The sequence below is a fragment of the Vespa crabro genome, chromosome 17 (assembly GCF_910589235.1).
Source record: "Vespa crabro chromosome 17, iyVesCrab1.2, whole genome shotgun sequence".
Lineage (NCBI taxonomy): Eukaryota > Metazoa > Arthropoda > Insecta > Hymenoptera > Vespidae > Vespa > Vespa crabro.
In genome coordinates, this window is record NC_060971.1 from 3505240 (window position 1) to 3530984 (window position 25745).

At 37.0% G+C, this 25745-nt stretch overlaps 1 protein-coding gene across 2 annotated transcripts in view; it reads left to right on the forward strand.

The window, feature by feature from the left end:
* The window catches only part of LOC124430051 (lachesin), a 138332-nt gene that overhangs the window by 50442 nt on the left and 62145 nt on the right, over positions 1–25745 (forward strand). The window contains exon 1 of one of the 2 annotated variants that reach the window (XM_046976071.1): positions 22593–24334. The exons of the other annotated variant lie outside the window; for it this stretch is intronic. Within the exon in view, the coding sequence (XP_046832027.1) occupies positions 24250–24334 (85 nt within the window). The 5' untranslated portion in view covers positions 22593–24249. Of the gene's footprint in view, positions 1–22592; positions 24335–25745 lie in introns of those variants that run through there. 2 annotated transcript variants of the gene reach the window in all.

The window sequence follows — 25745 nt, forward strand, 5'->3', positions numbered from 1 at the left end:
ACTTACTCTCCACAGTTTCGAGATCACGAGCGAAACCTTGTCTTGAAATCGATTGGTCATCGCGTTAGGCGTATCGTGATATATGCCTTTTCCTTTGTAAACTTATTCGATTCGATTCCCTTTCACATTGTAATAATAACGTGATCATTTACGGAAGTATGATTGATAAGATAAAAAGAACGATTGGAAACTATGAAAATAAAAAAGACTTTTGACATGTAATTGGTTTCGAATTTAATACGAAGTGATTAGGATAATTATGATAACGAGATAGAATAAAAAATTTTATTTGTACGTCGTTATAAGTAAGATAATTATAAGTTTAAATAATAATACAGAGTTTATTACTGAGTAATATTAGACAAATTAGAACAGATAAGAAAATATAAGAAATAATTGTGTTTTTTTTTTTTTTTTTTTTTTCTCTTTTTTTTTTTTTTTTTTTTTTTTTTTTTTTTTTTTTATGAAGATCAGCTTTCAAACTTTCAATCTTAAAATCGACATTTTCTTTTATAAGATTTTACTCTTTTATACCCTTGTTATAACCTTTTGAAACATAAGAATTAAATTATATATTAACTAAACATATATTTTTTATTATAGATATAATATTAATAAAACGTTAACTTTGTCCTACATAACATTTCTATTTGAGATTTTCTATTTGTAAGAGTAAGTCATTTTATTCTACAATATTCTTTCTTGCGATATTATTATATAATAGTCCTTTCGAATGTCAGACTTCATAGAAAATATTCAATAAAAATACTTAACATTATAATATACATAACAATTCGTTGTTAGATCATACACCATTTTAACAATATTCGTTGTTATATAACTATAGTTAAATAGATACGTAGTCGATTTATTATCAAGATTATTACAAATGTAAATCGTCTATTTCTTTTTTCTTTTATCTCTTCTTTCTTTTTATTTTTTTTATTTGTTTTTTTTTTTTTTTTTTTAGTCTTCTCTTTCCTTCTTTCACTCTTTCTTTTATATTGCTATATAAGTCGGTTCTCGTTTCCCAATTATCTAGACACTTTGTCGAGATGGTTTCTCTCTTACCTTCCTTTATCTTCCTGTCGTAGAACGAAAGCATCTTAGAGTAGAGATCTGCATCGCTACTTCTCCATCTATCCTCCCTCTCTTTAGCAACGTAGTTGTCGCAACATCGCGTCGATTTGAGATAACTCGGTGATCTATCTCGTCCTTTCGTCATTCCAGTAGAAATTCGACTAGTAGGAAGACTAATGACTCTCAACCGATCGATAAGTTATCCCCCAACACTCTCACCCCAATCCCATTCCCCGTCTACGTTTCTAACGAGAGATCGTCCGAATGGCAGGAAACAGATTCGTCATTGATTCGAAAGCGTACGGACGAGCACTTCCTGTTTGGCTTGCGCGAAGGGAAGAACCGATTAACCGGAAGCCACTGGGAATGACGGAATTCTGTTATTTTTCTCCGGCCACTTTCATTCTACTCTCATCAGATTGGCCAGTATAGTTCGAGCATATTCGGATCGTATCCGATGGTCCTACGAGTTGGTTCCGCGGCAAATGCTGCCGCCAACGCCGTTCTGCGTTTCATCCGTCACATCGGCTCTACGAAATGGAATACGTGATGAGCGTTCCGTCCGCTTCGCCCGTTCGTTGCCGGCCAAACTCGGTTTATCGGAAATCGATGACATTGTGAAAATGATGAGAGAGAAAGAGAGAGAGAGAGAGAGAGAGAGAGAGAGAGAGAGAGTGTGTGTTCGTTTCGTTGCCGCGCTTCGTAACAACGTGGAGGAAGCGTTTCGTTTTGCGACAATCTCGAGTGGCATTCCGAGATGAAATTCAACGGGATGAAAGCTACGTGCTTCGTGAGAGAGTAAACGGCTGGATCGCGAAAGAACTCGACGATCTGACTGCGAAAGGAAGGAAGGAAGGAAGGAAGGAAGGAAGGAAGGAAGGAAGGAAGGAACGAACGAACGAACGAAGAAAGGGAAGGAGGTTGGAAGGAAGGAGTGGTTGAAAGGGTAGAAAGGACGTTTGGAAGGGCTGCTTATACGGGCAACCGAGCTCGACGCCAAGGCGATATACATCTTCGAGATCCGATAAGACAGGATAGATATGTTTCACGGCATCTTACCTCTTTACCCGCATTAAATCGAATGCCAGGGTATTCTCATGCATGCCAATTCCTTTCGTTCTCACTCTTTCTCTCTTTTTACAAGATCCCTACGCTTTTGCCCCTACGGCACGAGATGTTTATGTATATATGTTTGTGTGTTTACATGTGTGTGTGTGTGTGTGTGTGTGTGTGTGTATTTGTATATGTTTGTGTGTATGTCGTGATTTATGCGTTTACGTAGATATTCTTGCCGAAGCTCTTGGGCAATATAACGGAGAGGCAGGAAGGTGTGTGTGTGTGTGTGTGTATTTGTGTGTATATGTATATATGTTTGTGAGAAAGAGAGAGAGAGAGAGAGAGAAAATGAGAGAAACGCCGACGCTGGCACGGACGTCGCTTCTCTTATGGGCCGTCGCGACGCTTCGTTTCCTTCGTTTTACGCGAACGCGGGATTTCTGAAGAGAGTCGTTCGACACGAAGTTACGATCGTCCTCACAACTCCACCGAAAACTTTTGCCTACCCCCAAATTTCTTTCTCCAATCATATTGCCGCCTTCATTTTTCCCGTCTTTGCGTGTTGATTTCTTCTGATATATTCTTCGAATCAGTATTGTTGTTTATTTCTTATCTGAAATAATAAAATTCTGATGAATTTAATTAGAGTTATCAAAAATTAGGTGTTGTTTATTATTAGTAGATTTGTTATTTTCATTTTATTAGCATAAATATATATATATATATATATATATATATATTTTAATCTTTATTTTTAATATTTATATAATGTATTATACAATCCATATTAATATTAATTATTTATAAATATGACGAATTGTATGTAGATTATTAATGATATTACATGTATGAATGAATTCTTGATCGATTAAAGCAATCCTTGAAATGAATATTTTGAAATAATTTTAATTCAACTAAGAGATAATTCAACTACGTTGAAAGTAGACTTTGACCATGAGAATGTAGTACACCCCATTCGTCACGTTCGCAAGTAAATGTATCACACCGACTAGTATCATTGTGCTACCTAGTTCTTTGTGGGCTGAACTAAAATCTGTTAGAAGCCTTTTACATTGAAGCTTGGAAGTTCTGTTCTCTCTCTCTCTCTCTCTCTCTCTCTCTCTCTCTCTTTCACTCTCTCTCTCTTTGTTCTTCGGACAGTGACATGTGCAGACGCACGTGCAATTCATCCTAGCTATCAATTATAAAGTTCATCGTTTTTGGTATTATGTTACGGGAAAATTTTCATTCTAAGTTCTATTTCATTATTTAATCTCTTGTAATTATTAATTATTATTTAAATATCATTTAAAAATTTAATTAATTATTTAAATATCCTTTTGTTCTTTTTCTTTTATATAAATATATAATCTCGATGTAAACAATTGTTAAAGTTGTTATCAACTTGATGGATGTAAACGGTCGTATTAGTTACAGCATGAAATATTAAAGATTTTATGGATCACTCGAAAGTTCGAAAGTTAATTGAAACTCAAGCGAGACAAAAATATTTTTTCCAAGCTATTATATATTATTTTTATTTTACGAGGATTTCGTACGAAGATTTTTAAATATAAACATAATCCAGCTTTACAGTTATTAATCAAAGAACATATATATATATATATATATATATATATATATATATATCTTCTTCAGGCTCGTTAAACTTCGTACAAACTATGTAATTTCATTTCACTGTTTGTAAATTTTAAATGTTAAGCGTTAACATTATTTTTAGATATATCTTGAATATCTTAGTTCGTTATTAACTAGAGACATTTACACACAATAGTATTTCATAATGATTAATATAATTTTTGAAAAGAATATATATATAATAAACAACTAAAACATTTTTCTTCAAAGACACATCTCTTTTATTAATAAATAGTACAAGATGTTCAAGTAATTCCATTAAAAAGTTTTACTTGGCATATAATATAATTTTGAAAAGTTCGGAGGTCTTTTCTTTGAAAAGAGAAAGAGAAATAAAAAGAAAGAGAAAAGAGAGAGAGAGAGAAAGAGAGAGAGAGAGAGAGAGAAGAAAAAAAGAAAAATACTCTCCTTTGCTTAATCCGAACAGAAGGATTTTACTTTGTCGAGAATTCAGTGGAAATGTTCATAAGCGAACAACGCAAATTAATGCGAGCCGTCAGGATGGACCGCAATCGGGCCAATAGTTTCCTCATTCGAGGAATTTAAGTCACGTAGAAAAACTATTTGAATGGCGTGAATTAGCATTCCGAGCGGTCGAGACAGGACAGCCGTTTCGTCGGTCGGAGACAATAGAAAAATCAGTCTACGCAAATCGATTCGCAAATAATGTCCTCCCAAAGAGAGGAAGAGAGACAAAGATAGAGATAGACAGATCGAGAGAGAGAGAGAGAGAGAGAGAGAGAGAAATGTGCGCGCGCGCGTTTATGTCATCGAGGCACGCCTCGAATTAACTCTAGAGAATACTATTCTCGTTTTAGAATCCTTTAAAGAAATATATTATAAAGAATCCTTTAAAGAAATATATTATATAAAGAAAAATCCTTTAAAGAAATATATTCGTTGTTCAGTTTAGAGAAAAATAATCTTTATAGACTTTTATTTTCCTTCGTAAAGAGCTATAACAAAGAGAATTAACGTTGACCGGCCACTACTTGATCGAAACTATTTCAGACAAGTTGAATTGACGATAAAGTTGGTGAAATTAACGTGGCCATTAAATTGTACTCTTTGAACGATACTTCTCATTGGTCACGAGACATTAAACTTGTCACGTTGCCCAAATTATACGGGTGATATCAAGTCTTTAACCTTCGAGTAATTCGTAGAATTCTATTACTCGTTTCTTGAAAAGATTGCCGACGTTATCAAATCTAACTTTGGATTTGATCATTTTTGTTTCGGTCGTTGACGTTAGAGAGGCAGAACAACTAATTACATTATTAAATCATGCATCATTTTTTTGTTTGTTTGTTTGTTTGTTTGTTTTTTTTTTTTTTTTTTTTATTTTTCTTTACGTTTCTCTAACTCTTAAAGAGGATAAACGTAATCGTACAACTATCGTTCCATGTACATTTATGTTTCCATTTGACCTGCTCATTTAAATATGTATGTTGTAATTCGAGTCTGACATAACTCATAACCGTAAGCTTCAGACTGGATACCGAAAGTAACACGATTATAATGTTGGCAATGCCCATTTTTATAGGCGAGAAATTGTATCTCGAGCTTCCATCGGAGAAATGAATGCAACATTTAACGGTTGAATGGGAAGGTAATCCGCACGTACTGCCGCGATCCGTTCTGCGAGCTGAAAAATTAACCGACGGTAATTCGCGTTCGTTTAACATGCGATCGACGGAAATCGAACGTCCGTTACTGTCTATAGTATTCACGCACGCGAAACAAATATCTACCGGATAAAACTTGCAGACGAATTCATTCGATTGTTTCCTCTTCGACAAATATCGCTCCTTGGATTTTTCTTTTTTCTCTTATTTAAGTGAATATCGTGTAATACTTGTCAAAGAAAAAAGAACAAAAAAAAGAAAAAAAAAATAAAGGGCAAGCCAGAAAGAAGAAGAAAAAAATTTATAGTGTAATAATTCTTGATTAATTCTGATCCCTTTATATATATTTAATATATCTACGTATACGAAGTTTTGTTATTTTCTCTTTTTCTTTTTCTTCTGTTATTTCGTCGGAACACTTAACGTGTTGCGAAGCGTTTTTTGATTTATAGCATGGATAAAGTCAAACGTGACTTTTCGACCGAACAAACGAAATCTAAGTAAAGGAACGATCAACGAAGGGCGAGGTAGGAGGAAATTCGTGTGGTGACGGGGAAGGAGGAGCTTTCGTACGATCGCGTGTTTAACTTCGAATAGAAGTTCTTGGTAAGAATATTCAACGGCACAGGGTGGTTCGAACTTCGTGTCCTTCTTTTGAAAGGAAAAAGAGAAAGAACTGTACCTCACCTATTCTTGCTTGACCTATTCATACTTCATCTATTCTTGCTTGGTCCACTTTTGCTTGGCCCATTTTTGCTTGACCCATTCTTGCTTGACCCATTCTTGCTTGGCCTATTCATGCTTGGCCTATTCATACTTGACCTATTCTTCATCTATTCTTCGCCTATTTATGGTTGAACTATTCCTACTTGACCTATTCATGCTTCGTTTCTTCGTACTTGATCTACTCATACTTGACCTATTTATACTTCGTCTATTCATACTTGACCATTCCACCACCGAGTCTCATCATAGTGCGATAAGACGAGCTTAAAATCTTAAGAAAGTAATAACTTTCAGAAAAGTCGGATCAAAACGGACGGTCGAGTCTTTTTATTAAAGCTATTTTAATTTCATTAACATAATACCTCGTTGTTACAGATATATTCGGTAAGCTACTTGAGACGTTCGACGAGATCTCTAATTAAGAAACCTCGAATACCGTTCGATGCCCGATTAAAACGTAAATTTTTTCGCGAGTCCGAATAGAATACCTCGTCTCCTCTTCGATGAGACGCAAACTAAACGACAGTCAGGGGGTAAGAGTTTTCTCTTGGAAAGAAAAAAAAAGAAAAAAAAAAAAAAAAGGGAAAGCTTCGAGACGGATCTGATTGGATCGTAAGGACGTGAAAATTCGCTCGCCGATTTCCGTCTCGTCGTCGTCGTCTCGTCGTCATCGTCTCTCCTTTTTCCCAACTTATCTTTCGTCTCTTTCTCTCTCTCTCTCTCTCTTTCTCTCTTTTTCTACCCATCCCCTAGAGATTATCGCAATCGTCGAACGCTGGGAACGAGACTGGGGGTTTGTTGAGAAGTGTGGGAAAGAGAGAGAGAGAGAGAGAGTGAGAGAGAGAGAGAGAGTGAGAGAGAGAGAAACCTGATGATGGTAGTGGATGGGTGATTACGCGGAATGGATATGGGAAGGAACGAGTCCAATCTAAGCATCACGCTTCGATGGGTAATGTCAGTGGCTTATCATCGTCTCACCCTTGCCTTTCCGATCGCTCTCGCGCTTCCGGACTCATCGTGACGTATAAATTCGCGTACTCTAACACATACATACATATGTACATGCATATATATCTTTTTCAACGTTGGAAATAAGCATTTAAGCGAAAGCTATAAACGGACGGGGGTGAATGGGGAAAGAGGAGAGATTGTATTGGAGAACGAGAGATTTCGATTATTATGACTATGATCGGTTTTCTTTCTGTTTCGGGAAACTCTTATCAGTTGAGCAATTTATAAATATTTCGATCCTCTTATTCTTGACGTTCGAGCTAGGATGGATGTTGTAAAGACATTTCTATTCCATCTCGTTGGCCCCATTTCTATGTACGTAACTATTCAGATGGAGAGATATACGTTGTGAAAAAATAAAGACAATGATGAAAGAAAAGTTAGAAAGAAGTGAACTCACAATGGATATATACGAGTTTGGATCAAAAGATGAATGAATGACGAGTATTCGATAGGAATAAGAAGAAGATGAATGGAATCTGGATAGATCGATTTGTTTCGTTCTTATATATAGGTGTTTTTAGTCGTTGCAAACGACACATCCGATATCTTTTAATAAATGTCCATAACGAATTCATTGGATCATAATAACCTAATTTCTTCTCTCGTATTTTCTTTTGTTAGAACGAATTTCTTTATATTTACCGTTATAGAAGATAAAGGAATTCTTTCGAAGAATTTCTTTTTATTTTCTTGTAGAAAGATATACAACAAGTTTCTTTACTTCTATGACGGAACTTTTGGAGTTTTCGAAAGATTCTCACATATTTTCTCTATATGTCGATTGTATCATTCGGAAAAGAGCGATACAATGAATTGAAAATGATTTCGTTCTTATTCAGGATTCAATTTCAACGAAAGAGTTCCTTTAACATTTCTACAGTATCGACGAATTTTCTTAGATTTTTTTAGATTATAAATTTTGTTTCGTAGTCATTCAGTATGCGTCGTATTTATAAATAATGCATTCAAGTAAATATGTATCCAAACAAAAAGATTAGAGTTCTAATGGTTTTTTTTTTTTTTTTTTTATTTGCACTTATGTACACCTTAAGATATTATCTTGGTATTAATAAAGCGGATAAATCAACAGGCGAGAGAATACCGTTCGACATCCGGCTCGATATTCTGTTGGTAGTTCAACACCGGTCGAATGTGTATTGTAGTACTCTTGGGACGACGATACGTTCTCTATACGGATTTCTCGGCGGCACGCCCGGCGCAGGGAATACGTTTCGCGATAGGAAGACAAAATTACGCTTGTATTGTGCATAATGATGTACTAGCAATCTCCGGGACGTGCGACAAGTAGGTTTAGTATCGTGCATCTGATAGATAGTCGTCGCATCGTATATCGATTTCTCCACTCTGTTCTGTGATAAAAGTTGCGACCTACTTTTTTCTTTTTTATTTCTTTTTTTTTTCTTTTTTTTTTTTTTTTTTGAAAAAAAGTCAACATAAACGAAGAGCTATACCCATATACATACATACATATATTTTCATCGGGAAAAGGCAACCCAATTTTATATTTAACGAAAAAAAGATACAAAAAGAAAAAGAAAAATAAAAAGGAAAAGAAAACGACAGGATTGATTTCTATTTTCAGGTGTACTGTATATATATATATATACATATACAAAGTGCATTGAATATATTCAATGCACTTTGCACATCCCGTAATCGTTCTTTCAAGGGTAAGTATTTATACGGCTGATCGGTCCATTCGTGGTTGAAATCGTTTTTCTCTTCCCTCCACAGTACCCTTCCACCCTGTTCCACCCTCTTCCACCTGTTCTTTTTTGCCCCTTCCCCCGACATCGTATTTCTTCAGACTTTAAATTCCCCTTCGTGAATTAGCATTCGAAGCATTTCGGTCCGCGTCGTCTATCCTGTGAAAGGTCGTAGGTATGAGAAAAGCACGAGATACATAAGAACAAGAATGAGTCGATAATTTAAGGCGAACGATTTTAAGTAATGTACGTACACGATTTGGGAGGGAAGAATGTCGAAAGAAAAAAGAAAAACTGAAACGAAAAAAGAACAAGAAATATATTTCATCAAGAAATATCAACAAGTACGAAATAAACGAAATTTGGTATATAAAACACAAATATTATTTCAACCTGAACTCATCGTATTGTTTAATAATTAAATGACAATACAATATATATATATATATATTTCATCTCGTGTAATTTATTTGACACTTTATCTTAGAGAATATCGCGAAAGTAGAATACCTCGCAAGCAACAAGACTATGTTTGCGTGCAAGCGTATTCCGCAACGACCCTTCTTTCCCCCTCTCCCGATCTCTCTTTCTCTCTCTCTCTCTCTCTCTCTGTCCTGATTTTTTCAACATTTGCATATCCAACCTTTGACTCGTTCTTACCATTCCGACTTTTTTGTAATGCAAATTCCTCGAGTCAAATCCCGGCTCACCCCAGACACCTTCTATCTCTCTCTCTCTCTCTCTCTCTCTCTTTCTTTCTCTATCTCTATCTCTTTATCTTTCTTTCTCTCTCTCTTTTTCTCTCCCCCTCCCCTCTCTCTCTCTCTCTCTCTCTCCCTTCTCTCTTTCTTTCTCTTCTTCGATCTTCCCCTAACATGAGAGCAAGGAGACGTTGTCGGGTGGCCTTAACGTACCATCGGCTCGATATCAAGCAGCGTTCCACAGAAACTCGTTCTTGAGGATTTCATTTACGAGCCGAGAGCATCCCTTAGCCAAACCTTTACCACACCACTTCTCTATCCTCCTTGGATTTCAAGGTAGATATCACACTTGGACAGTGTATCCAGTCGATTTCGAAACGTTCCCTTTATCATCCCTTTTCTTCTTTTTTCTTTTTCTTATTTTCATCTTTTTTTCGTTCTATTGTTCTACGAAATAGATACTTACTTTTATCCTGTCGGCCGACATAAAAGATTAAAGTTTTAAATAATTTTTATGTTTATGTCGCCTAGAAATAAAACTCGTCATTGTAAACAAAGAAACTCAATCAATCTTTCTTTATCATTTAATTCTTCGATTCTAACTGAAACTACGAATATAAAGAACAGGATAGCGAGTAGATAGAACGGATTTAATTCTATTAACGATCCAACAACATTGTGCAATGCAAACATTGCAAGGGAAATTACTTGATATATACACAGTCTAAGTAGTATAACGTTATAATTAAGGAAACTCAAATACGAGAAACTGAATGAATATTCCACGAAACGATTTTGTTGGATATTCATTCGTCCCTAGTGCGCGTGGTATTAATTCCTTTGGATTTTTTTCTTTTAATAAATCACGATCGGAAGCATAACTAATGGCGGTGCATGTTTTCGGTAAAGCTTTGAAGCTATCGGGATACTTAGCCGCAATGCGGATTTCCCATTTGGTTACGTAGCTTACGTGAGCCTCTCTTAACGCCTACTCTCTCTCTCTCTCTCTCTCTTTATATATATATATATATATATATATATATATATATATATATATATATAACCGCATATGTAAGAGGTAGGTAGCACGTGGAAATAGCTAATCTGGTTTCGTTGCGAACACACGCATCGACGATGTGGAGTAGAGGGGTACGGAACTACGTGCAACACGTAAAATCTCCTTATCTCGCGCCAACTGTGTGCCTCTCTCCATCTCCTCTCCCCCTTTCTTCGCTCACACACACTCTCTCTCTCTCTCTCTCTCTCTCTTTCTCTCCCATTCTATCTCTTTGATGCTCAGTAAGAAATGATTAACGATATCACAATAGTTCGGTATTATCCCTTACATATATGTATATATTGAATCGAATGATAAAGAAATGATAACTGTCGCAAGAATCATCCACGTGAGATTGTTGTTAATCGAGAAGCAATTAAAAAAACTTGATAACCATAAGATAAGAGTAGTAAGGGGGGTTAGAAGGCCGACATTCTAAAAGGTATGATAACGCTTTGGGAAAGTCTTTTTAACACGACGGACGATGCAAGTACGCCCAATGTAATTTACTTTAGCACGACAGCGTAAATTTCAGGACGATGAGTATGTACGAGCGCCGTTTAACTCGTTTCCATGGGGCAAAGTTTTCCGTTAACACGCTCGTGCAAACGGCTCTCCGTTGGAGTCCACGTAGACTCGCTTGGAATTCAGCCGTGGAAAAAGGGCTGCGTTGGGCTCTTTTCCTCGATTTTATCGGCCGACGTTTTATCGCCTTTGGAAAGGGTAAAATGGTAGTATGAGACGTCTCCATTAAAGCAACGTAAAATAATTGGAATGCGTTAATCGTTCAATGAAACGATCCGTTCGATGATGCTGACGAAGAGAGAAGAAGGCCGTTTTATAAACCGCTTAACTTTGCTTTTCGTGAGAGGGAGTTGGAAAGTAATTATGCTTCCGGGATTGATAACGACCGCGAAGATTAATATCGGTGGTAGAAAGAGTAAACTTTGATTCCTGGATGTAGGTAGATATACTAGGCGGTATTAATCGACCTTCTTAATCCACCGCAAACTTTTATTCTCTCCCTTCGCGATATAAAGAGGACGAAAAACGATAGAAGAAAACTGACTCGTCTCGTCGAAAATTAGAATAATGTAGGAAAGTTGAGAGGGAGGAATGGCAAAAGCTTCTAAACCCGTGGAAGAAAGAGAAATAAGATTTCGATTGGGGGTTGGTTTAAAGGAACTACGGTATTCTCGAGGTCGGCGAAAATGGGAGGGATAGAGGGGGACGGGCGAACGAGATAGGTCGATGAATTTTTCAGCTTGCAACAGTCGTAACGGTTTAGTATAGAAGAGTACAAGCTCATGGAGCATTAACTTCAAAAGGGTCATTCGCGAGCGCTAAACAACCACTAAAAAAGTCCGGGTTCGTTCGGCGCGTCGGCGTGTACCGAGTAGAGAAATGCGAGGAATTTCGCAGTGAAACTTTTTCCGCATACGATGTGTACGAGCGTGAACGACGAGCAACGCATATACAGCGTATACGTGACGTACAACGTACCTAACTAAAGAGCAAGAGAAAGGGAGAGAAAAAGAGAGAGAGAGAGAGAGAGAGAGAAAGAAAAAGTGAGAGGGTGAGGGAGTGCGCGCGCGGAACTGTATTTTGTCGTCTGCCCGCGAAATCGTCTAGCTTTAAAGCTCACTGGAAATTTGAGGTCGACGCGTTTCGCTCGAAAATACGGTCGACGGTTCGAATACAAGCACGAAATATAATACTCTAGCGGACAATGCGACGAAATTCAACGCTTCCACCCTGTTTTCTAAAATTTTCGCATAACTTTTAATGATCTTACATCTTTCCCCGGTCATTTTGCTATTTCACCGTTCTATGTCTTCTTTGTTCTTTCACTTTCTCTCTTTCTTTATTCTTCAATGTTTCTCTTTTTCTCTCTTTATTTCTCTCTCTTTCTCTTTTTCTCTAATTTCTCTCTCTCTCTCTCTCTCTCTCTCTCTCTCTCTCTCTCTTTCTGTCTCTCTCTCTCTCTCTTTCTCTTTCTTTCTTCCTGTCTTTATCGTTTATGACGATAACACGACGTATTTTCGTCGGAGACGGTTTGCATTTAGTAGAATTAAGATTTAATTGTCTCGCTCTCAACTCGGTACGCGATATTGCACGAGAGACTGTAAATTAAACGTCTCCTTGTGTGTCCTATAGTAAGAACTTGTTTATATTAACAACGAGAAGCATCGAGTGCAATATTTCCGCTAGTTTTGAAAATGTTAAGAAGGTAGAAATAAAAGGAGTATTTAATTTTGGACGATGAATGGACTCACATTTTTACTGAAATAAAGTATGTTTTATGAGAGTGAGAATTATATATAAAAAAAAAAAAAAAAAAGAAAAAAAAGAAAAAAAAAAGGAAGAAAAAAAAGAAAAAACCTAGGTGAGATAGAGCTAATTTCAGTTTTTTTACTTGTTACCTTCTTTTCTTTCTTTTGTTTTTATTTTTTTTTTTTATTTTTTTATTCTTTTTTCTTTTATCTCCGTTCAGATATAAAATAGTAAAGAGAGTATTTTTGAGGTAATTAGAAAATTTGCAAAAAAGTTCTTAACCAAGAGACAGCGAGCAATACGGAGCAATACCGAGCAATACTCGATCTCTCAATCGTGAAATTACACGAGAGCTAATTGCCTTGGTAACGTTCTCCCTCTCTCTCTCTCTCTCTCTCTAACTCTAATTCTCTACACCGTGGACTCCGTTATGATCATCCCAACGCAATATCTGTCTATCACGAACGTTCAGGCGGTCATGTTAGAATTTGCAAGCCGATATCGCAAACAACACGATGTTCGTCGTTACATCTGTCAGACTAATAGACCCAGCTCAGAGCTTGGCCACGTTATCGTTCGTCGATGTTCACCCTTCTCACTTTCTCTCTCCTTCTACCTCTATATTTCTCTCTCTCTCTCTCTCTCTCTCTCTTTCTCGTAGTAATAGTAGTAGTAGTAATCTCGTGACTCTCGCAGATCTCATCGCAGACGAGGAGCGTCGACTTTGCGTCCGTGAAATCCTGAGTGACTCGTTAATCCGAAGTTAGAGATCCCATGTTATCGTCGATAATAGGATCGCTCTCTCGACCGTCTCATACTGACGATACCATGTCCCATCATTATGGCTATCGTCTTTTCATCGTCGATCGTACGAGGAAATATTTTTCGAAATTTTATTCCGAACAAAAGTAGAAAGAGGACAAAGAAGATAAAGGAGGAAAACTTTATACATACATATATCGGACATAATTATCGTAGCATATATAATTATCGAGCGTAACGAGCGCACATCTCTTTTCGAACGTTCGCCACAAATTTCGTGGATTTCTTTTTTCACATTTTGTTTCCTAAAACCGCATTTTCCCCCTTCTTCTCTCTCTCTCTCTCTCTTTTTCCTGTATTTTTTTTTTGCCTTTCGTACCGATTTTTCCCTTCCTTTTATTTAAGGTCCTACGTAAAGGAGAGCGCTCCGATACCACCGCAAATGCAGCTAGTTGTCCATCTTCGTGGTAGGAATTTTCTGCTTTTACTTTTTCTCTACTACTACCTATCCCACAACTGTACGTTTCTCCGCCATCTTCTCCCTTCCCTATTTCCCACGTTTCAATCTCTTTTCGTGTGCAGAACCCGCAGACAGATTCCTGTTCCGGCACGAGATTTTTACAGCTGGTTTGGCGCTAAATATTTAATGACCGAAGCGCGCTCGAGAAGCTTACGTACGACGAGCGCTTGGAAATTCGTTGAAAGGATAGGGGAGAAGGAAAAGGAGGTTGGGGTGTATGAATCGAGTGAAGGAGGGAGGGAGAGACAGAGAGTGAGAGAGTGAGAGAGTGAGAGAGAGAGAGAGAGAGAGACATAAAGGAAAGAGAAAAAGACAGACAGAAAGAGCGAAAATCTGGATTATATTCTTTATATACGAAGTTGGGAAAAAATGAGAGCATGTTACAGCATTTAAAGAAATATATTTTATGTTTCTCTCATTCAAATCGATACGTCTAATGCGAGATACGTTTTCACTGATGAGAATTTCACGATAGTTACTAGCGGCAAATTACCTTATCGCGTGTTAAAAGCCAAGAAAGAAAGACAGAGCGAATGAGCAAGTAATGGAGAGAAAGAGAGAGAGAGAGAAAGAGAAAGAGAAAAAGGGAGAAAGATACGACACTTGTAAAAGTAATATCACGTTTCATCCTCGATCGTCACGAATCGTATCTTTAATGAAGTAACCGAATGTCAAGTCTATGAAAATAAATAAAAATGAGAAAAAAAAAAGAAAAGAAAAAAAAAACAAAAATGAAAGAAAGAAAGAAAGAAAGGAAAAAGCATCATAATCCCCGACGTATTTCAAGTTACTTTACTTTAACGAGGAGACACACTGTGATAGTTACAAATGAGTTGAAAAAAAAAAAAAAAAAGAAAAAAAATTTTGCCGACTCGTAAGAATCGTGGAAGATATAAATGACGAATATTCATTCTCTTTCCATTCGTCCATCGTTGTCATTGTCTTTGGTGACATTCATCCTTAAATCTGCGATGTACACTATTCTAGTCCCTGTATACATATTGTATATATGTATATCGGATAGTAATTTGCGATAACGCGACTTAATACCCCGAAGGCGCAATCTGTAAACTCAAACAAGCGCGGTCGCTTCGTCTAACCGACGGAAGACATATAGTGACGTTCGGTAGAAGGTGGTGCTTGCGTTGACGCTCAAACAGAACTTAATTTCTCCGCAATGAAGTTTCGCCCCGTTCTATCTAAGTAGCAAACGTCGTATCCTTCGTAGTTTTTTGACTTTTGGAAAAAAAGAAAAACTGAAAAAAGTAAGAAAGAAAAGAAAAAAGAAAGGGAAAAGAGAAAAAAACATAGACGGAGATTGAGAAATTTCGATCGACATTACAATAGATATCCTCATAGAAAGTATTATAGTAATTAACTCGACTATCGTTTACCTGATAGTATTCATTTATCTACAGAAATAGAATCCTATTCGGGGCAAGTGTTTAAAAGATAAATTGTTTGTTTAATCTCGAATCGTTTGAATGTTAATTCAATTACGGACATTTTCGATAAATTGACACTGGCAGGATGAGATTAACATTAAATACGTTGGTCGGCATAATTGACACATAAACCAAAATGTGTTGCTACGGGTTTCGCCGTATGAGCATTAATGAAGTATGTATATTATTATATTTTCTCATTTCCTATCTTTCTCTCTCTCTCTCTCTCTCTCTCTCTCTCTCTCTCTCTTTCTCTCTCTTTCTCTCTTTCTTTCTTTCTCTCGTAAATTCTTTCTTTTGCTCTCGTAAATTCGAGAGACCATCGAGTTTGACAAACACGTTCCCATAATGATTTCACGCGAAGATAATTCTTCGTTTTGATTTTCAAAATCTATGGTTCCGAAACGATATCTATAAATATTCATGGAATATTCGAGATATTAAGGATCTTAAAGGAACCGACGTAATCTCACAGAGAGACGAAAGGATGGTGGCTTTGTTGGTATCTTTGTTATGGGGCTAACCGAGTGGCAATGCCCACAAGACGATTATAAACTAGAGCAATTAATTATAAGTGGTCGTACAGTATAACGACTTCATGGTAGAAATTCCGGCGTGCAACGCCAGTGCATGCCACGAATATTTGGTTTACCATGAAACGCTTCAAGACCAGCCGCGCCTTCGTCTTCCGGCATGCGGTGAAACTGCAGTTCTCTCTATTCTCTACTTTTACTTCGTTTATCTCCGATCCCTCTCCTCTCTTTCTTTTCGTTTTTCTCTCTTCTTCTCGGTAGCTACCCATTACACTCACCCACGCTCCATTTATCAATTACAAGTTGCGCGCGTTGGAGAATAAATGTTGAAAAATCCCATTATCAATGGCGATTCGTGCGGTCCTTTTTTTCTAACTCCCACTCTCTCTCTCTTGTACTTTTTATTTTTTCCCCCCTTTCTCTCTCTCTCTCTCTCTCTCTCTCTCTCTTTCTCTCTCACTTCTCCTCCTCCTCCACCTCCTCCTCGTATTCCTACCAACGTTCTATTCATTTCACATCCATTTAAAAGGGTTGAATCCTTTTTTCTTATCCTCGTATCGCCGAGAAACGGCTACGGGAATTATTTTCTCGCTGGAGGGTGAACTGCGATACGCTGACGTTTCAAAGCAACGGGCCGCTTGATTTTACATAATCGCCAAGAGATAACGAAGCTATATGTCTAGTCGATATTCGTTCGCGAATAATACGTTTAATTTCGGACGGCAACGGGAACGGTTGTAAGCTTTAATAAAGAGGCTTGCAAATTAAATTAGATTTGACCATTTCCCGTGCCCCGAGTTAAGCTTCGTATTTTTCTTCTTTAAAGTCTTTACGATAGACACGTTGGAATATCAATGATATTTAAATTAATTGAATATTCTTATGTTAATTGTGACAAAAATTCAATTGTTTTCTTTTTCTTTTTTTTTTTTTGTTTTTTCCTTTCCTTTTAACTTTTGGTCGATCGAGTTAGTTCGTAAGAATCGTGGAATTCATTCTCGTTAGTTTTATCTTTATTTGATAAAAGAAATTTAAAGATTTATAAAGAAAATAATATGGAATTCGTTTATGGAACGATCGACGAGGAAGGCTCAGGATCGTAAATGTAATAACGATAAAATGTCATTTTAGTAGGAACCAGCAGGGGAACGATTTCCTCCTCATCCACCCTTCTATGCCTCCTCGCGCTCCTCCCTTGAAGGAAATAACGTATGTTCGGCTTTCCTAATCGGATGTTCGACTGGCTTTTCCGGGATAATAGCTCGAGCAGGTAGGATTAGGCTAGGACAGAGACCGTTCCTGCTCGGATAGCTTTCCTATCGGTTCGATAATTCTGTTCGATGGCTCGAACGAACTGCCAGTGTTGCCATTGAAACACGTTTCTTTTTTTTTTTTTCCTTTCTTTTTTTCTTTCTTTTCTTTTTTTTTTTTTTTCAACGCATTCAATTCTTTCCGTCCGATCGATCGATCGGACTTCTCGATGATAGCTTTTCTAAAGATCTTTTTCCTTTTTAAATATCCTAATTTGTGTGTTAGATCCTCGATATGATCAATAAATGAAGTCTCATTTGTCTTATCGGTTGTGTACGATAAGATTATTTTCATTTTTAATATTTAACAAGTATTATAAAATTATAGATATAAAATGTCAAATCCTCGAAATCGTATAAAACTTAAATTGATTATCCTGAAATATCTTGGTATGAATATTTTTCTCATGACATCGATGATTCCTTATCGATTCGTTGTACCTTTATCGAACATATTATGGCCTTTCAAATGATCAAGATTATTTTCAACTGTTCTCGAAATATTAAAGTAATATCTGTCGAACGATAATTACGGAAATCCTCCGGGTCAAGTATCTGTTTTATTAGCTATACCAGATACAAATGAAAACCACATGGTATTTCTCGTCTCGTTCGACTTAATTGCTACCTCCTGGAAACGATTTTGCTTTATCAGCTTGCTCATAGTAGCCTTTCGATATAATCGTGGACTACTATTCTTGTTTCATGCGACTGCAAATACGGATTTAATATAATCACGTTGTACCACTAACGAGAATCGACAATTTATAAAGGAACAAGGAACTTTCGAAGAACAATCGAAACAATAAATTTCGAATGATCATTTTAGATAACATAGAACAAAGAATTCGAACGATATTTGACGATAATAGCTACTAGGTTTGAAGATTTTACGAAACTTGACGAAAAAAGATGAAGAAAAAAGAAAAAGACAAGCAAAAAGAAAAAGATAAAAAAATAGAGAAAATAAAAAGAAGCAAAAAGAAAAAAAAAAAAGAAAAGAAAAAAGAGAAAAGGGCAAACGTTTATAAGAGAGAATAAAGAAAAATGAAAGAAAAAGGAAATAGGAAGGAATTACAATTGGATTGACTTTTGCTCGTGTCTGTTTGTACGTAAACTACGGCTTTTCCAAATACAGGAGGATCGTCGACAACGTCTCCTATACTCCTTTGGTACCACGACGATTCGATGCATGTTATTTACTCAATGTTCCCACCGTTGAAAGGCAATTTATCTTGAGCCTCGGACAAACGTCAAAGTGCACCGGCAGAATAATGGTATGGCAGTCCTAGTCGCGGTTAGACAATGATGTCTCGATGCTATCGAACGAGCTCTACTCTCTTCGAACTCCCCTCACATACATACACATACGTACTCGGGCACACACGTGTGTATATATATATATATATATATATATATATATATATATAAGTATAAGCGTACGTGGATAATACGACACGCGCACACATGGAAGGTTTCACGCTATGTCCGCCTAATTACTCGTCCTTATGCGACTCGTTTGTCAAAGGTTCGCAAACACGTTCACTTCCGTAGTACCCCATTCCCCTTCAATGATGCATTAATTGAAGGGCTGCATGCGGTACAGTACTTCGACAATCCCAATTCGACATAAACTAGAGAAAGAAGGAGGATTGAGGGGGGGAAGGGGGAGGGGGGCTTTAACTATAAGTTTACGATCGATGATATCGGTAGAAAATAATCGTCGAACTTTGTCGAGCTTGAAGAAAAATTGGACATCTTTTTTTTTTCTTCTTCTTTTCTTCCCTTCTTTTCTTCCTTTTCTTCCCTCACCCCTCCCCCTATCCCCCGCCCAACTCACCCTCCCTTCACAAATATTTTACGGTATGATAGAGTTTTTCCATAAGTTCATTCTATCCGTCAGATCAGTCCCATCGATCTCTCGGAGATATCCCGGAGTTTGTAGTATGTTTATCAATGCGTCAATATGTTGAACATGACTAAGCATAGATATCATAATCGATATCTAACAGGATAGATTTCACGACGTATTATTCGGAATCACGCGTTCCTCTAACCACCGTTGACTCTTAAACATCCCAAGTCTCAATATTGCTATAGTGAGAGGTTGACTTTCTGACATCATTAAAATATCGTCAAGGATATATTTATAAAGGTACCATGGTATACGTGTTAAAAAGTGATATAGAAAGTTTGTAAGTTTTCTCTTCGCTTTGCTCTTCGGTGCTGTAGTTCTTCCATCGGAGACGTTTAGGTTCGCGAAACATCGTCCTTGGAACGACACGAATAAAGCTGCTTCAGGTTCTTTTGACGGCTTCAACTTATTTCGAAGCAGTCTTCTGCTCCAGGCGGAGTATTCTTCGCCATCACTACCTCTTACCCTCTCATCCTTCCGTACTAGCTTCTGCCAGTCTCTTCTTCCTCTGTTCGTCGTTTACATCTTCGTTCTGGTCCCCCCGTTTTTGCCTTCGTCGACGATGTCTCTTAACGCTTTCGGCTAAAATCGAATTACTCGCTTTGCGCTTGCACCTTAGCGAAGAGCAGGAAATGAACTTCTAGTCGGTCCCTCGAGTGAAAATTTTGCATGTGCCTCGATATCACGGCCATCTTTCTTCTCGATGTCGGCTACACCGAAGATTTTCTCTTCAAGGCTTTCCTCCCGATGCAAATCTCGAATCTCACGGATTAAAATACCTTTTCCATTTAGTTTTATCCTATCTTACTTTTTTTTTCGTTTTACATTTTATATATATATATATATATATATATATATATATATATGTAATATATTGCTTTAAGATATGTATAAACATTTCAAAATGAGCTCTTTGAAAGAAGCAATATTATTTATACATGAGGAATATTTTTATATACGGAAGTATTATCAATACTCGTTATTTTATTCATAAGATTTTGAATATTGACCAAGATATGAAAATAAACTGATGAAAAAAGGAAAAGTGTCAATATTTGAAAATGACGCGATGGGAAAGTACAGGTGAATTTTGTTTCTTTAAGATGGATGGTATCGATCTTACTTCTTCTCGGAAAATATTATCGCTTACTACTATCATCAACGAAACAGGATAATTAGCAATGGACTTTCTTAAAACCCTGAACAACATCGTTTCGTGAAATAATTCTATGTGAGTTAAATGTCGTTAGTTGTCATCAGGGAAACGATACTTTCAGATCGTTTTCTTACGAATGTACATATCTAAATATCTATCTTTTTATCCTTTTTAGTGTTGATTTTTTTGGTTAAAAATAGAAACGGGTATTACGGTACACGACATATTTCTCTACTCGCAAGCCTCCTTTACGATATCCGTGCCTAAGATAACGTTTTACAAAAATAGGACATCTTTTTTCTCCTTTATGCTAGACATTATCTCGAGTTTCTATGGTAGCATTGAGACGACGCCCTGAATAGTCTGAATTCCGTATTCGCGATCGACGAAAAATTTCAACTACCAAGTCCCCTAGCTTTTCTCCCTAGGCGAAAGAGAATACCATGATAGCGTGAAGGAGATGGTGCTAGAACAGAGAAATAGAAATAGAGAGAGAGAGAGAGAGAGAGAGAGAGAGAGAGAGAGAGAGAGAGAAAGAGAGAGGGAGACAAAGAGAAAAAGAAAGAAACCAGGAAAGAGGAAACCGGTGGATGGAGGGTCGATCAAATTGGTATTCCATTGGACGCTTCTAGTGTAGGGCGATCGCGATGCGTCGTCGTGCGTGCGTAAAAGTAACGCAAAGTGTTCCGATTTAAAAGTCCTTTTCTGAGCAAGATCGAAGGATGAAAGTCGATTGGAAAACGTGCCCGAAGGTAGACAATGACGAAGTTAAGGAGTTAATTGAATGAATAATTTAATCCCGTGAACGAAGTAACAAACAAATTTGCTTTGTGTGAGTTATCGTTCATTTAACAATTTCCATTTCCTATCTCTGTTTCTCTGATTCTCTCGTACGAAGAGATATAAACAATTCTATCGAAATATTCTCGTGGTCGTTTGAGTTGAAGTGTGCGACGTTAATCGGATGTAATTTCACAGAACTACCTGCTCCCTTAAGAAGCAATAAAGCCACAAACAAGTAACCCAACGAAAGTGGGAAATAACCTGCTTGCTTCTGTTCTCGATATCTTGTCGCTAGACGTTTACGAGAACGTAGGGGAGGGTTCGAGTTAGCTCTTAAAGTCATCGTTCGAAATAGCACGATGCATGTACCTAGCAATGCCTATTGCGAGTATGAGATCCATGTTATGAGTCGAGTTTACGACTCGTACCACCCGTCTACACGATACGAAAGCTTAGGAACCTTCGTAATATATCCTTTCAACTTATTTTTCGATATCTTTTTGATACCTTTTTCAACCTCCTACATATTATTTCATATCGTATTATTTCTCTTTGAATTTTACTTTAACCATTATCACGATAGTATCATCCTATCAATGAACCTCTTTTTACCATACAATGATATCGATTTTGATTTGAGAAATTCATTTTTTAGTTGAATATTTTGATAGTCCCGTGAGAACTCGACGGAGTGCATACCGTATAATTACCACATGGTGCAAGTAATTACGTTACAATGCGATAATCAATGAAGTAGGTCAACGGTTAAAGGTATCGACTGATCGATCAGCAGTTTCAACCCGAAGTACTCCTACCACGTATATTCGTCGATTCCTCGAATCACGAACCTAATTTAACCATTCGACATGAACTCTTCGATAATGTTTCCGTTTTTATCTCGACTGACTGGCGTAATACTAAAAAACCATTTCTCTTTCCGCCCAACGACCGAATCTCAGAATATTTTAAAATGCCCTTATATACATAAGTACACACACACACATACACACACACACACATATATATACACATATATTAGTATGTATATGTATATATATATATATTTAAAAAAAAACTTCTTTCTAATGCACATAGCAAACTTCTAACGACGCTATTGAAACTTTGCTTGCAGATACATGCTGCTTTGCCGTTGGATACCATAGTGTCATCATTTTTTTTTTTTTTTACTTTTTTCCTTCTTTTTCTTTCTCGCTTTTCTATTTTTATTTTTACATTTATTTTTATTTTTATCTTTATCATATTTTTTTTTTGTTGTTTTTTCTTCTTTTTCCTTTTTTTTTTTTTTTTTTTTTTTTTTTTTTTTTTCGTTCAAACGCAACACCGAAAAGTTTGGTTGCTCGGCACAACTTTCCACTCGATATAACTTTGCAACTGGATAATTATTTCTCGCTTTAGTCCCTTTTTAATGTCGCCGCTTTGCTGCTTGTTAATTTCCGCGGACAGTTCCGATTTGCAAATTCATTTCAATATCAATCTTTTTCCTTTAGGGACAATTTCAATTTGTACCTTATTTCGTTCGTTACCCGTTGCGTTCGCCGAGCTCGGAGTAGAAGGAAGTTTAATATGACGCTAAGAATATGTGCGAGGAACTTCTATGCTTAAAGTTTAGCTCCGTCTGACTACATTCACGTACTTACTACTGTGATGCTTCTCTCTGTTTCTGTCTCTCTCTCTCTCTCTCTCTCTCTCTCTCTCTCTCTATTTCTCCTTCTGCTCTTACTCACTCAATCATAGTCGACTAAAGTGTCTAGAAACGTAGAAATCATTATTAATTCATGGATCGAAAATGCACTCTTCTTTAATTAACTACGATAAAGGAATCAATGAACATATCAAAAATACATTATAAGAATATTTTGAAAATAATCAATGAATGATCGAATAACGGGGAATAGATTTTTCTACCATGTATCTCTTATTCATTCTTCTGTGAAAGGGATGAGATTTGAATGGTTGATGAACAGTTGTTGATCGTATATATACATATGTATTTCGTTTAAAAAAGGTGTATAGTTTGGATACAATATTATCGTATATTCACGCGAGATTCGGAGCTCCACTTTCCTCAGGCTGTTTATAGTCCAGTATAAAGAATAACGTGAGTGAGAGAAAAGGAGAAAAGAGCTTGGAGTTTCGATCGTTCATCGATTCTCTTATAACATGCAGGAAGATAATATCGATGAGAGAAACAGAGAAAGATGATAGATAGATAGATAGATAGATAGAAAGATAGATAGATAGATAGATAGATAGATAGATGGATGGATAGAGAAAGGAAGAGAGAGAGAGAGAGAGAGAGAGAGAGAGAGAGAGAAATAGCTTAGAATCGTCCTCTTTACGTGTGTTTCTCCGTATATCCTCTTGGAAACGTGTCTTTCCTACGAGGAAGGCGGATCCTACGATTCGCGATGGCGGAAGGCACGTGAACCTGGATGGGCGCATGCGAACAAACCCTAAAGCTCGTGACGAGAAAAGCATCTCTCCCTCTCTTTCTCTCTCACACCGTCTTTCCCTCTGTACTCCTCCGTTAGTTCAGCCGTCGCACTTGCTTTCCTTCTCTCTCGTTCGTTCGTTCATTCGTTCGCTTGCTCGCTCGCTTACTCGTTTACTCGCTTGCTCGTTCGTTCGTTCGTTCGTTCGTTCGCTCGTTCGTTCGTTCGTTCGTTCGTTCGCTCGCTCGTTCGTTCGTTCGTTCGTTCGTTCGCTCGTTCGTTCGTTCGTTCGTTCGCTCGTTCGTTCGTTCGTTCGTTCGTTCGTTCGCGTTTCACCCCTCTCACCGACACAGAGTGAGGCACAGTAACCCCGTCGTGTGCCAGTCCGCACCGAGATTCCGGCGCGAATCGTCCTTCCTACGTCGCGGCGTCACGCCAAGTTCTAGATGGATGTCGCTGATCCGCACTATTGTCTCAACGTTTTACCTCGTCGCGCAGCTATCGCTGCTACTGATTACTCCTGCGATCGTCGAAGGTCAGTGACGATATTTAAATCGAATTCATTTAGAAAACAACAAAGAAAAAAAAAAAAAGAAAGAAAAGAAAGAAAGAAAGAAAAGACAAATTCTTTTTTTCTATACGTTTCGTACGAGCCCTCCATCGAATTTCGTTCTGATTCGACTTTCTTACATTTTTTCTTTTATCGTGATAATAATGGTCATCGTTCTTTTTTTTTTTTTTTGTTATCTTCTTCTTTCCTCTTTTCTTTTTCTTTTTCTTTTTTCTTTTATTAAAAAAGAAAAAGAAAAAAAAAAATAGTGCAAACCAAGCGCCGGCGAGAGAGAAAGATTTGAAATAAATTTCATTTAATTAAAACGTGACATTTAAATGGAATATATTTGCGAAATATCCTACTTAATGTGACTGCGGTTTTAATACCGGTGATTATCTTCCTGTCCTTTCCTACTGTCTCTTCTTCTATCTATCTTTTTCTATCTCAACGCTTTTGCTCGTGTAATGAAATTTTCTATCAAGGAAAAGTTCGTACCTTGATTTACGTTAACCTCACGTTAAGGCTATGGGTTTTCATTGCGGATGGATTGTAAAGTGCACTTCTTTTTTATCTGTTTTTTTTTTTTTTATTTCCTTTCTCCTTTTCTTTATCCCATATATTTCTTTTCTTTGATAAAACATTTACGTAAATGATAACGATAATTCGATAGTAACTAAATTATCACGTGATTTATATTGAATCCTGTCGAAAGGATATGTGTGATCTGTCTTCTTGTGAAAACTCGTTTCTCTATAATACATCAAGTGGAACGTACAAGGAAGAGGATCGTTAACGAATCAGTCGATCGGCTCGATCAAGTAACGAAGTTTTGCACTTGGAAAGTGATATTCGACCGCTGATTGAAATCATGAATAAAACATCAGGACAGAATTTTAGATCACGTTCATCTTACGAGAGAAGGCTATACGCATCGTCGCTTCCAACGTAAATTCGACTTACGTTGGATGCCAGTGGCCTTATCAAGAATTCTTAAAACGTACTACGTTAAAACGGGACGAGAGTAGCTTTACTTTTATTTCGATCGAACGATCTTCTATGTCCCAGTTTTTATCATCCTTTTACACGTTCAAATACAGAGGACAAAACATAGAACGGGATAATAATATTTCTTTTTTCTTTTTTTTTTCCTTTTTTTTTTCTTTATTTTTTTTTTTTTTTATTTCTTTTCCTTTCCTTTATATTATTATATCCTACGAAGAAAATATACATCACGTAACGTCTGGGTTTATATACGAACGTGTCTAACACCTAATTGGCTAAAACCATCGATTTCTCTCGTCGACGTGCGATTATCCACCAATATTCTAATACATTATTTATCTCGGCCTATAAAACCTCGAAGATTTCGTAAAGGCAAAAGGCCTTCCGTTCT